Genomic DNA, 11,615 nt, shown 5'->3' on the forward strand with positions numbered 1-11,615 from the left:
CGCAAGCCTACTTATATAGGACACAAAGACTCAAATAATCATCTTGTTTTTGTGTATTTATCATAATTAGAAAATTCAGTCCTTTAAAAGTGATATCTTTAAAATATTTTTATTATCTCACATAAAATATTTTTATTAGCCTGTATATTATTGTAATGATGACATTAAAAGTATTTATCATAATTAGAAATTTCAGTCCTTTAAAAGTGATATCTTTAAAATATTTTTATTATCTCACATTAAATATTTTTATTATCCCATATATTATTGGAATGACATTAAAATATCATAACTATTAGTATTCATTGTTTAGTATATGTTTGAATTATTTTGAATAGTAATAAATGGGACTTTATATGAACATCTTTACTCAATATCTTTTAGCCTCAAATTATAAATATTGATAGCCTCAAATTATAAATATTGATAGGGTTTACAAATTTAATATATAATTTTTAGAAAAGAAACATTAAACTTATTTCTATCTGGAATTTTACATTTGATATAGAGATTTAAGATATACCATATAAGTTGTTCTTTAATAGTAATAATAATAAATCGCTCAAAATTATAAATTACCATAAGTGGTATATATCTTTGATTTCTAGATCAAAATTAAGTATACCCCAATTTGTTTATATGAAAGTTTCCAAAATAATTTATATTTAAATTTTAAATTAATTAATATAGAAATCAAACAATTATACCATTGTATAATTTAATGGTATAATTTCATATTTGACAAATTATGTATAAAGTTATAATTTCATATATATTCTAATAAAAATTATAAAACATTGTTGAACATAAAAAAAATAACATAAACATAAAAAACAAAAAACAAAAAAAACATATCTATAATAAATCAACTTGAACAGGCTCATAAAAAGGTTAGGAATAATACATCAACTTAAATACATATAAATATGTCTAAATTGAGTGATTCTGGAAATTTGAAGAGGATATGAGTGATTCTGGAAATTTGAAGAGGATATGGAAGATTATTTATGTAAAACCTCGAATCTTTTGACCTTAAGGTTTGACCTTAAGATAGATTATATGTGTAGGGGTTATAATTTTTAAATTTTGCAAATTTAAATTTAAAAGTCTCTATAATAATTTTATTGTAATCCCTTAATCAAAAATTATAATTAAAATATTTTAAAATAAAAAATTGAACTTATCTCTTCAAAATTTATATTTCAATTTAACTATAAAGAAATTGACATATGGTTTAAACTTAACCCAAATTGTGAATGAATCCTTCCAATAATTGAGGGCTAAAATAATATTAAATTTACATACTAAAAAAAGGTTTATATTTCAACTTAACCTTAAAGAAATCGGTATATCTCTTAGACTAAAAGTTGTCTCCCATGACGTTAAGTTTCCACTATTAATTGTTCCCCATTATTTTATAATATTTCATCATTTGTTGTTACAACTCACGAATGATCTTTTATCTTTCCCATCTTCCATCTTTGATGTGATGATGGTGTTGATGTGTTATTGGAAACTTATCAATCTTTTTCCCTCTATGATGAACCTCTAAATTTAGAGGTTCTCCCTTGAGAGGAGAATATCAAATCTTAAGTATCAACTTTATGAAAATTCAAGTTAACTGAAAATGTTAATTTAACACTTATTTACTATATGAAAGCGGGATACGGAACACGAAATGTAACATTAAACATGCAACATGTCTCAGATAAAGATGACTAAGAATTCAAAAATATTTGTAAAGGATTTCCCTCACCACATGATAATGAGCAAGCCATTCAGCACATCCTAACATCACATCATACATGCTGGGTTATTATATGAAGATGACTAAGAATTCAAAAATATTTGTAAAGGATTTCCCTCACCACATGATAATGAGCAAGCCATTCAGCACATCCTAACATCACATCATACATGCTGGGTTATTATATGAAGATCTAGATAGTTGATAATGGTATTTAGAAATTTGGGTATTTGTAAAGGATCTCCCTCACCACAAGCTAATGAGCGATCCATTCAGCATATGCTATATTAGTACTCCTCTTAACATCACATCATATTTGTTGGGTTATTGGAAGATCTAGTTGATAATGGTATTTAGAAATTTGAGAGATTGCAAAAAGAATTTAAAAATTTGAGAGATTGCAAGAAGAGCAATCTATTTTGAGAGATTACAAAAAGAGCAATCTATTCAGCATATGCTAATATTAGTACTCTCTCTTAACATCACATTATATTTGTTGGGTTATTGCAAGATCTAGGTAGTTGATAATGGTCTTTAGAAATTTGAGAGATTGCAAAAAGATGTTCTTCAGTTGAGTTGAATTGGACTCTCTCTTAACATCACATTATATTTGTTGGGTTATTGCAAGATCTAGGTAGTTGATAATGGTCTTTAGAAATTTGAGAGATTGCAAAAAGATGTTCTTAAGTTGAGTTGAATTGGGTTATCGTAAGAAAGATCTAGGTAGTTTACTTGTTGGGTAGTTTACTTGTTGGGTTATTGCAAGATCTAGGTAGTTGATAATGGTATTTAGAAATTTGAGAGATTGCAAAAAGATGTTCTTAAGTTGAGTTGAATTGGGTTATCGTCAGAAAGATCTAGGTAGTTGATAATGGTATTTAGAAATTTGAGAGATATTGCAGAAAGATGTTCACAAGTCGAGTTGAATTGGGCTTCACATGTCTCATGTCCAGAGGAAATATGTCGAGGAAATAATTGGGAAAAACATTCTAATACCAATTAAATTAGAATAAAAAATAATTAATCAAACCATTCCAATAAAAACTATATTATTAAATTTAAACAATTCCAATAAAAACTAAATTAACAAAATTAAACCAGGAGTACATTGTAATTAACCAAATTAAACAAAGAATGCATTGTAAGAATAGAATCATTATAGAGTAACTCATTATTTGCAAAATATTCCCAAAAAACCACATATGAGAATGAACACTTTAGACAATAAGACCACCCATTACAATTACAAAGCTTTTTGAAGGGAGATGTGTTAAGGTCCTTAACTTTATTCAATTATTATCTTCATTGTTCTTCCTCGTGATTCATTTTCCTTCCTTTTCCATCATCCTTGATCAAGGCTCTTTCATTTGAGAGCTCTCACCCTCATGGCATATACTGTTCTATGCATGCCAAACTAAAAGGGCAACATGGAAATACATAACCTTAATTTATTCTTCCATATATATAGATAGCTGTATCATGTTGTATAGTATTGATGTGGCATTACATGTGGTGTAGTGAATTAGAATTCACATCGTCTTAGCTACAACTAGCAATCACAAAAATATTTCAGCCATCATGATCAAATATTCATCTCTAAAAACATAACCATATATCAACACAAAAAGGCCAAGTCCCACAGAAAAGGTATTGCAAGATTTTATATTTACTTATTTTGAATTGAGGAAGCTTAAACATACAACAATGTAAACGCAACAAAAATAAAACAGACTGCAACACAGACAATTTTAATTCCCTTGTCTCGGCAAGTTAAGATGCAAATATCCCTGGATAAGACTAAATACTGGAAATGAAAAATCTTTCAAAATATGAAGAATATGCAATGGATATTTATATGTGAATACCATCCATACCCATCTGTCAAAGATCAAATTTGAGGATAACTACAACCCTTCAAATAACTGGCATAAAGCTCACCTCAGTGATGAAGGTGTTTAATGGTTAATTATTAATAGAACCCGGGTCATTAATTTCAAGATCTGGTATGAAAACGCGATTAGTAGTCAAACGCGATTCGAAGAAATAAAACTTATCTTGCCATACATCAAGCTACACCTGAATCTGGTATGTAATCCTGTATTTGTTTGCTCTTGAAGGGTTTTTCAACTTTTCATAAATTATAAAACTTTATTACTGGCACATTGCTCTTGTAAAGATAAAATTTGGGAAAACTCAGGAAAATTTCCTTCCAAATACATAAATACCAATACTCAGCAATGAGCATCATAGTTCATCTTTAGGTTGGTCAGCAGCACTGGTATCTTCAGTAACTGGAGTAGCCTCTACACTTTCGGTCTTGCTCTTCTTGGGCAACTTGAATGGGATTGCTGCATTTGCCTTTAGGAATTTGTATATTTCTTTAACAGTGCGATCGCCATCAAAAGTAATCTGTTTCAAGTAAACATTTCAAGAACATTATCTTCCAAAACCATAAACAGGAGCTGGTAAAATCAAAAACCTAATACCCTGTCAAAGTTACTCACAGGATCAAAACTCTTGTTTCCTGCTGGATAGAATAAAATTGTGGGATACCCATCAGACTGTAACAATGAAAAAAATTATTAGAAACAAATACAGCATTTTATGAATATCAACAGCATTCAGAGTACAAATGGTTAGTAATTGCCCTGGCATAGGCAACAAAAGAAGCACTATAGCAAACAATTAATGCATAGCCTTGTCATAAAATATAACAGAGATAAACCTTTTTCATTACTTACCTTGGCCCGAGCATGCTCGTTAGTTGTACCATCCATCTTAGCTAAGACAAGGGAGTCAACCCCACGAAGCTGCTTTGCAAGTTTATTATATGTAGGTTCTAATGCTTGACAATGCCCACACCAGGGTGCATATATCTACCAGGAACAAAATTTTGTCAAACAAAGAAACAAAATTGACTTGTGCAAAGCCATATGAAAGTCCCTTCTTATTTTTAAGGACGCCAAACTTACCTCGAGAAGGACATCCTTGGACTCATCCAGTACAATCTCATCAAAATTCTTTCCCACAACAATTTTTACATCTCCATCATTCTATCAAAATACAGGTATGACTCGTTATGGCCAGCAAAATTTAGTTGATAAATAAGTAATTCATTGTATCAAAATCTAAATAACAAAGAACTCAAAATGTAAATGGGAGAAGTGAAGAAACCAAAAAACCTTTTCCGGCACAGGGTCGGACTTGAAGAAAGGCTTGAGTTTGTCCGCAAGGAAGTCCTCTCCAAAGGCCTAACAGAAGTAAATCAATCATATCCTTTCTTCTAAGAGAGTAAAGAAAAGGAAATGTGACAATGCCTCGTGTACTCGAGAGTTTTTGCATAACAGTCGAAACAAACTGTTAAACACTCTGCAATAATGCTCTGTTGCCAAAACTAAAATTCATGGTTTTTCAAGGCAGTTAATGCTTATATCTTTCACCATGCAGTTTAGATTATATTAAGCAGATATAATAATTAGTTAGTATTTGATATGACATAGTTATTTCTAGAAGTCAATATTCCTGTGCAAGCTCAAATCATATTCGACCTGGATAAACAATAACTATTACAAAAACTGTATACACAAGATGTTAATTTGACAAACTTCCTTGGATAATCAAATAGAACATATCAGAAAATGAGAATTACCTTGATGTTATCCGCATTTATGTCAGCTTCAAACAGATATTTGATGGGCTCTCCAGATAAAACACATGCAATTACCTATAAAATAATTAGATATTAAAATCTTTTATTTCTAACAAGCGAAAACGAACATAATACACCACAAACTAATATTATCCCTGGAGCGAAGGATGGATACTCATCTAAAATTATTCAGCACAGAGAGAAATCAAATACGAAATTTTGTGAACATAATCTACCTTTGGTTCATCTCCACTTAAGCCAAAGTATTCCATAATTGGTTTCCCAACATCAGCATTGTCAGAATCAACATGCACAAAAAGGATCTGGCAAAATACACATATAAACAGAAACAATTACAAACAGATTTTCATCCCGCTGGAATCTCAGATTAAACAACAATTCAACCCCAAAGGAAGTGCAGGTTTCACATGATAATAGTGCCAAAGGAGTCCTCCATGTAATAATTGCAACGAGGAAACTCTAAGAACAAGTGTCAACATAATTACATGTGTTCAGCAAGTGAATTGTGCCTAACGATACCTTTCCCTTAAATGCTTTTGCTGCTTCTTGAAATGATGGAATGACCTTTTCATAATCCTTGGCAGTTACGAAGAGCAGGATCTACAAAAAGCAATCAAGTTAGGGCAACTTGCATACTACACTTATTCAAATCATATCAAGAAACAATAAATAACATTTTCAGATCCATGTAAATTAGTGAGATTCAGAACTCAATAAAAAACTTTGAAAAGAAGAATGACAGGACAGGCTTAAACATACTTGTTTCTTTATAGAACTGTCAAATATCATATTAGCACTTTCCCTGGTGAAAGTCGTCACTAATGGGAGCTTGTTTGCAAAGACGAACTCAGTTACGGCAGCTCTCTCGAATTTTCCATCTGCCAAAAAAGCAATACAAGGATTTAAAAAAATTAGCATGTCACATATTGACAATTAATTATATAGTTCATGCTTGGGATTTCTATAACAAAGAGATTAAAAATTAACATTATTGACAAATATCAGAAATCACAAAACTGGTGTCAAGCTGAAGATTCTTTCTTTTAGGAGCTTTATACCGCTTTCTACATATGTATGGTCTGTGATATTTCTTTCTCATTAACTGTTTGAACTTTATTTCTTGAATTAACAAGGTTCTGAAAATTTTCAAGCACACCGAAACTGTGGAATTCACATTGGACTATGATGGAAAAGTGGGCTTACCAAAATGGGATATTTTTTCAGGCTCCTTCTTCAATAGTACCAATGCTGGCCGCTTTGCCTTTGTGTTAATGCCAAGAACAGCAGCTACGCGTTCACTAGTTGTTTGATAAAAGAACACGTCATCTTCTTGCCTGGACGCTGCTTCAAACTCCTCATTTTCAGTGCCCTAGAGAGTGATCACATAAAATCAGGCTCCGTACAGCTATTAATCATGCCTAGAAACCTTATCAAACATCGACCCAAAATCTTGGTTGATGAATCTGGCCACGGAAGCCACTTGTGACTTCATATTTAAAAAGACTGGTTGTGTTTGAACTTGTTAAAGAGCATGACCGACTGAAATTTTACGTGCACTACAAAAACAGTAATTTGAAAATAATAAAATAGAATAAACCCACCCCCACTTGTTCCTGATAGGTAAAACCTCAGGCAAATCAGAGAGAATGATTTAAAGAGTTTGACTGAAATCCATTTCAAGAGTAAAAGCTTACCTCTAATGAGTCAAACAAACCAACAGCAGCTGTGGTTCCTGAGTCCAATAGAGTTTCTGCATCCTCAGTTGTGGTGAGATCAGATACCGCAGGTCCAGTTTTTCGCTTGATCCAACTAACAATTCCTTCTCTGCAGGTAAAAATTTCAACCGACTCCAAATGAATTATAACAAGTTCATGACTGGCCAAGCAATATTATCTTCAAGAACTCATTTTCAAACATGAAACAACAAAATTCCTCCAATAGATATCATACTAAGCATAGAACTGTAAAGCATTCATTTCGTCGTCAACATAGTCTTCTATTGGCTGCAATGGTTGGTTCCAAATATTAAGAAACCATACTTCCAAAGACATTTTTCTAATGCACTCTATTCTCAAAATAATCAGTTTTGAACAGATGTAGCTCACATATTCCAGCTTCAATTGAAGATCAAGAAATGTTGGCCATCTTAGCACACCCATGAGGAATCTCCCATTTACATTCCACAACAGAAGCTCAAACCTCTGACTGGGATGAAGGAATGGAATAGAGTTGTCTTCAGACACATTTTTTCAACACACACAGCAGCTGGATTTTGGAAAAGGATATTTAGAGCCTCCAAGAAAAGATCTTAGAGGAAGGTCTATCCCTGTATTTTGAAAGATAAGAACAGTTACTTCATCAGCGCAAGGGCAAAGGAAAAGCTTCATTGAAGACAAAAGTCGTCTGTTGGCTTAAAAATGGCAATCAGAATAACAAGTCCTTCCGCAGAGTCACAATGAGAAAGACAAGTACCAATAGAGTCGCTATGTTAACAAACTGCAGGGGGGAGAAGTGACACGTCCTCAGTGGATTGAAGAGAAAATGACCAACTATTTTAAAACGTTGCTATCAAAGCCAGAGAAAGATAGAAGGGAGGTCAGTGAATAGATATGTGCCTCCATTCCAAGGCTAATGAACTGGGAATTAGGTTGTCAAGAGAGGTCTCCAAAGAAGAGGTATACCAAGCAGCATTTGATCTAGACCAGGTGAAATCCCTGGGACCAGATATATTTCTAATGATTTCCTCCACGGAATTTCGAACTGCATAGGGGATGATAGATGCAAAGCCATGGAGTCCCGAAGAAGTGACTCCATCATAAAAGCTCTTAATGCTACACTCGTTACCTTCATTCCAAAAGAACACGGTGCCACTTCGTTTGTCAGATATTAATGAAATTATCCCATCTTATCTTATCTCACCCCATCTCTTCAACCTGATGGCAGGCAGACTTGGTCAATCCTTAGATGTTGACAAAACCTACGAAATAGTAAAGGGATCTACATCTCTCATGACCTTAGTTGATCTCATGCATCCAGTCCATTATTGACACTATGCTAGCAGATGATGCCTCTATGAAGAAAGCAATGGCTCTTAATAAAAAATACTAAATTTATTTTGGTATGCTTGAAGATGGTCGATTAACAAGAGCAAGTCTAAGTATTTTTCTTTAACACCAAGACAAATATTCAGCAGAAGATCCGTCATTCTCCATTTTAAGTGAAGCTCCCTTCCGTCTCAATATTTGGGTGTCCCTCCGGTTGAGAAGTCAGGACAGACCCTTTCATGGGAAGAGGTCACCACTAGAATTAGAAGCAGACTCAACAGCTAGACTTTCCACTCGCTATCATTAGTAGGGAGGATCCTTTCGATATAAACAGTTCTGCAGGCAATACCAATAAATATATTGTCAGCCCTTGTTCTACCCAAAATATCCTAACAGTTATTGAAAAGCTGCAAAAGGAATTTTGTTTTTCTAAGAGGGAGTCGCAGCCTTGGCTAAGAAATGGGCACAGGTTTCCTAAAAAGGAATATGTTACCCAAAGTCCAGAGGAAGCTTCAGGATTCGGAGCCGTGAATAAATGAACCAGACCCTGAGAGGCAAGTTAATCTGGCAACGGGCAAAAGAACCAGATAGCCTGTGGAGAGGACTGCAGGCAACAAAATATGCTGCAGGAGTAGCTTCTTAAGGTGCTCTGGCTAGAACTAGATATCAGAGGTTCCTTTATATGGAATAATAGTATCAGAGTAGCTACTCTTACACGGGAGTTCAACTTCTGAGAAATAAGAGATGGTTCTTTGGGCAAGTTTTTAGATGACCCTGCAACCAGCATATTCCTCTTAACGATAGAGCACATTTCCAAGTGATGCGAGAAGATTTTTAGGCTGTGGTATACATAATACATCAGTCAGTACTGGACCGAAGGGCATAATACATCGGTCAGTACTGACCGAAGGGCATTTCTCAGATCCAAAGAGATCAGCTCTACAGGGCATGGGCAGGCAGAAATCTAAAGAGGAAGCATGATTTAACGAGGGCCTTGATTGTCTGCGATGAGGTTTGAAAGGCAGTGGTGATTATCTGCAAGCAAAGGAAATGTGAGCAGGCAGAGATCCAAATATCCAAGAACACAAATGCAGAGAATAAACAGGTAGCTTGACAGATTTAAAAAAAAAAAATTAAAAGATTATAACATTTAGAAACCAGATCAACGATCGACATTTCATAAACCTACAACTTAAGGACCAAACCTGGAAGTTTTCCAGTTAAAGCTTTTAAATAGAAAATTCTACTGCTGAAAATGTCGAAAGCCATATAATTTAGATAACATTGCTAAAAAAAATTCATAAACCGCAAAATGCAAAGTACGGAGATTCAACCATCCAAGGAAAACGAAAACTCAGTATAAAACCGTCATTGCGCAGGGCAAGACTTGACTCTCTCTAAAGGCAAGAAAATATAAACAGGTAAATATTCAACTATCCAAACATTCAAGAACACAAGTGAACAGAGTAAAACCTACTAAAACAGAAATCGCAGCGGATAATGAAATTTACAGACTGTAGACATGAGAATACTTTCAAAAATAAGAGAGGCAAACATTGAGAAACGAGATCAACATCCGGCATTGCATAAACGTCCAAGTTAAGGACCAAACATAGAAAATTTACAGCGAAAACTTATAAAAACTAGGATTCTAGCGCTGAAAACGTCTAAAACCGTGGTAATTAGATAACATTGCTAAAAAATTGATAAACCGCAAAATATGCAGAAGCTTTAAAGTCAAAACATAAAGCACGGAGATTCAACTATCCAAAGAAAACAAAAAACTAAGTCTAAAACTGGCATTGTAGCTCATACTTTGTTCTTTGGCCGGTATACTGCTTGTGAACTCCATCGATGAAAAAGAAGATGGTTGGAAACCCCTGCACCTCGAATTTTTGCGCCAGATCATTTTCTTCCGTGGCGTCCACTTTAGCCAGAATGACTTCCCCCTTCAACTCAGTCGCAGCAGCAGCATACTCTGGAGCCAAGTGCTGGCAATGCCCGCACCACGGCGCATAAAACTCGACCAGAACATAACGGTTTTTGCTCACGACATCGCTGAAGTTGCTCTCCTTCAAAACCAAGACGTCTTTCTCGTCGAAAGCCGGCGCACCGGAATCCGCATCTTCACCTTCCAGGTCGTACGATTCTTCATCGAAGTCCTCTTCTGGTTCTATTTCCTCTCCGGCCGTGAAAGCACCCGTTGTCTTTTCTTCAGCCTCGTCTTCCAGGAGGTCCAGTTCCTCGATCTCGTCGAGTTCGGTGTCATTTTCAACGGCCTGGAGACGCTGGAAATTGACAGAGAGCACAAGAGTCATGAAAACGAAGATCATAAGCTTCGCGGTCGCCATGGCTGCAGGAAATCTAGAGGGTCTGTATGCTAGACTGAATGTAGCAGAGAAATCACATTTAATTTTTCTAACTCAAAAACATATATAGGAGATTTGCTGCGTCCGGATTCACAAAATGGCTTTGGGTTTTGCATCGACCCCTCTGCCGCCGGTAGCGGTAAGGAAGGGTGGAAGACGTCATTGGCTGTACGACTTTACTGTGATTTTTTGAACGAATTATATGATGACACGTGTAAATTCCTCGTCACAAATGTAAGTGTGGAGGATTCTCGACGAGGAAACATTTACACTTGTTAAAAGAGCCCGGCGGTTTTTATGGGGTCGATGAGATAGAAATATTTTATGTTTTAAGAAAAAGCCCCTCGGTCCGGTAGTGAGTAGTTCAATCCAAGAGGATAAACATTTAATACTAGGATAAAAGTAAATCCCTTTGATCCCTTATAGAGATTTTATGATAAATATTTTATTGTCAATGAAAGGCTTTTAGAATTTAGTAGGCAAGATATTGCCAGGGAAAGTTATATTTAAAAATAATAAATTAATATTTATAATAATAACAAATATTTATGTAGATTATAAATAAAATATTTATTTTATATAAGAATAAAATAATTGAAAGTAAAAGGAAAAATATTTTTAGGATGTATAATTTTTTATTATCTAATGTAAAGTTAATCGATGTCATTTAATTTAATTGATAAGTTGATCGATGTTATTTAATTGATATTATATTATAGGTAATGCATTTTATGTTAGTAGTTAATATAGAGTTGATTGATGTCATGTAAAAATAATGTAATTGA

The 11,615-nt window shown here is 34.2% G+C and overlaps 1 protein-coding gene across 1 annotated transcript; it reads right to left on the reverse strand.

Moving 5' to 3' along the window:
• Window positions 1-3,577: 3,577 nt before the first annotated feature.
• On the reverse strand, window positions 3,578-10,957 carry LOC149226330 (protein disulfide isomerase-like 1-4). Its single transcript, XM_089377466.1, has 12 exons — window positions 10,277-10,957; window positions 7,112-7,241; window positions 6,621-6,786; window positions 6,177-6,295; window positions 5,937-6,017; window positions 5,633-5,719; window positions 5,397-5,471; window positions 4,930-4,998; window positions 4,720-4,800; window positions 4,489-4,623; window positions 4,252-4,308; window positions 3,578-4,156 (listed from the first exon to the last, which is right to left on the reverse strand). Exons 1-12 carry the CDS (start codon window positions 10,810-10,812, stop codon window positions 3,992-3,994), a joined length of 1,701 nt encoding a protein of 566 aa, XP_089233592.1. The 5' UTR covers window positions 10,813-10,957; the 3' UTR covers window positions 3,578-3,991.
• Between the last annotated feature and the right edge of the window lie 658 nt (window positions 10,958-11,615).

Source organism: Pinus tabuliformis, chromosome J (genome assembly GCF_031772625.1).
Source record: "Pinus tabuliformis cultivar Carrire ecotype Pingquan chromosome J, CPIR1, whole genome shotgun sequence".
Lineage (NCBI taxonomy): Eukaryota > Viridiplantae > Streptophyta > Pinopsida > Pinales > Pinaceae > Pinus > Pinus tabuliformis.

Bases quoted from the DNA above. Each gene is read 5' to 3' on its own strand.
- LOC149226330 (XM_089377466.1), bottom strand. From the start codon at position 10,812: ATGGCGACCGCGAAGCTTATGATCTTCGTTTTCATGACTCTTGTGCTC. The intron at 6,018-6,176 runs GTATGTTTAAGC...TGCTTTTTGTAG, and splicing joins ACAGTTCTATAAAGAAACAA to ATCCTGCTCTTCGTAACTGC. The intron at 4,801-4,929 runs GTTTTTTGGTTT...GTATTTTGATAG, and splicing joins CCGACCCTGTGCCGGAAAAG to AATGATGGAGATGTAAAAAT.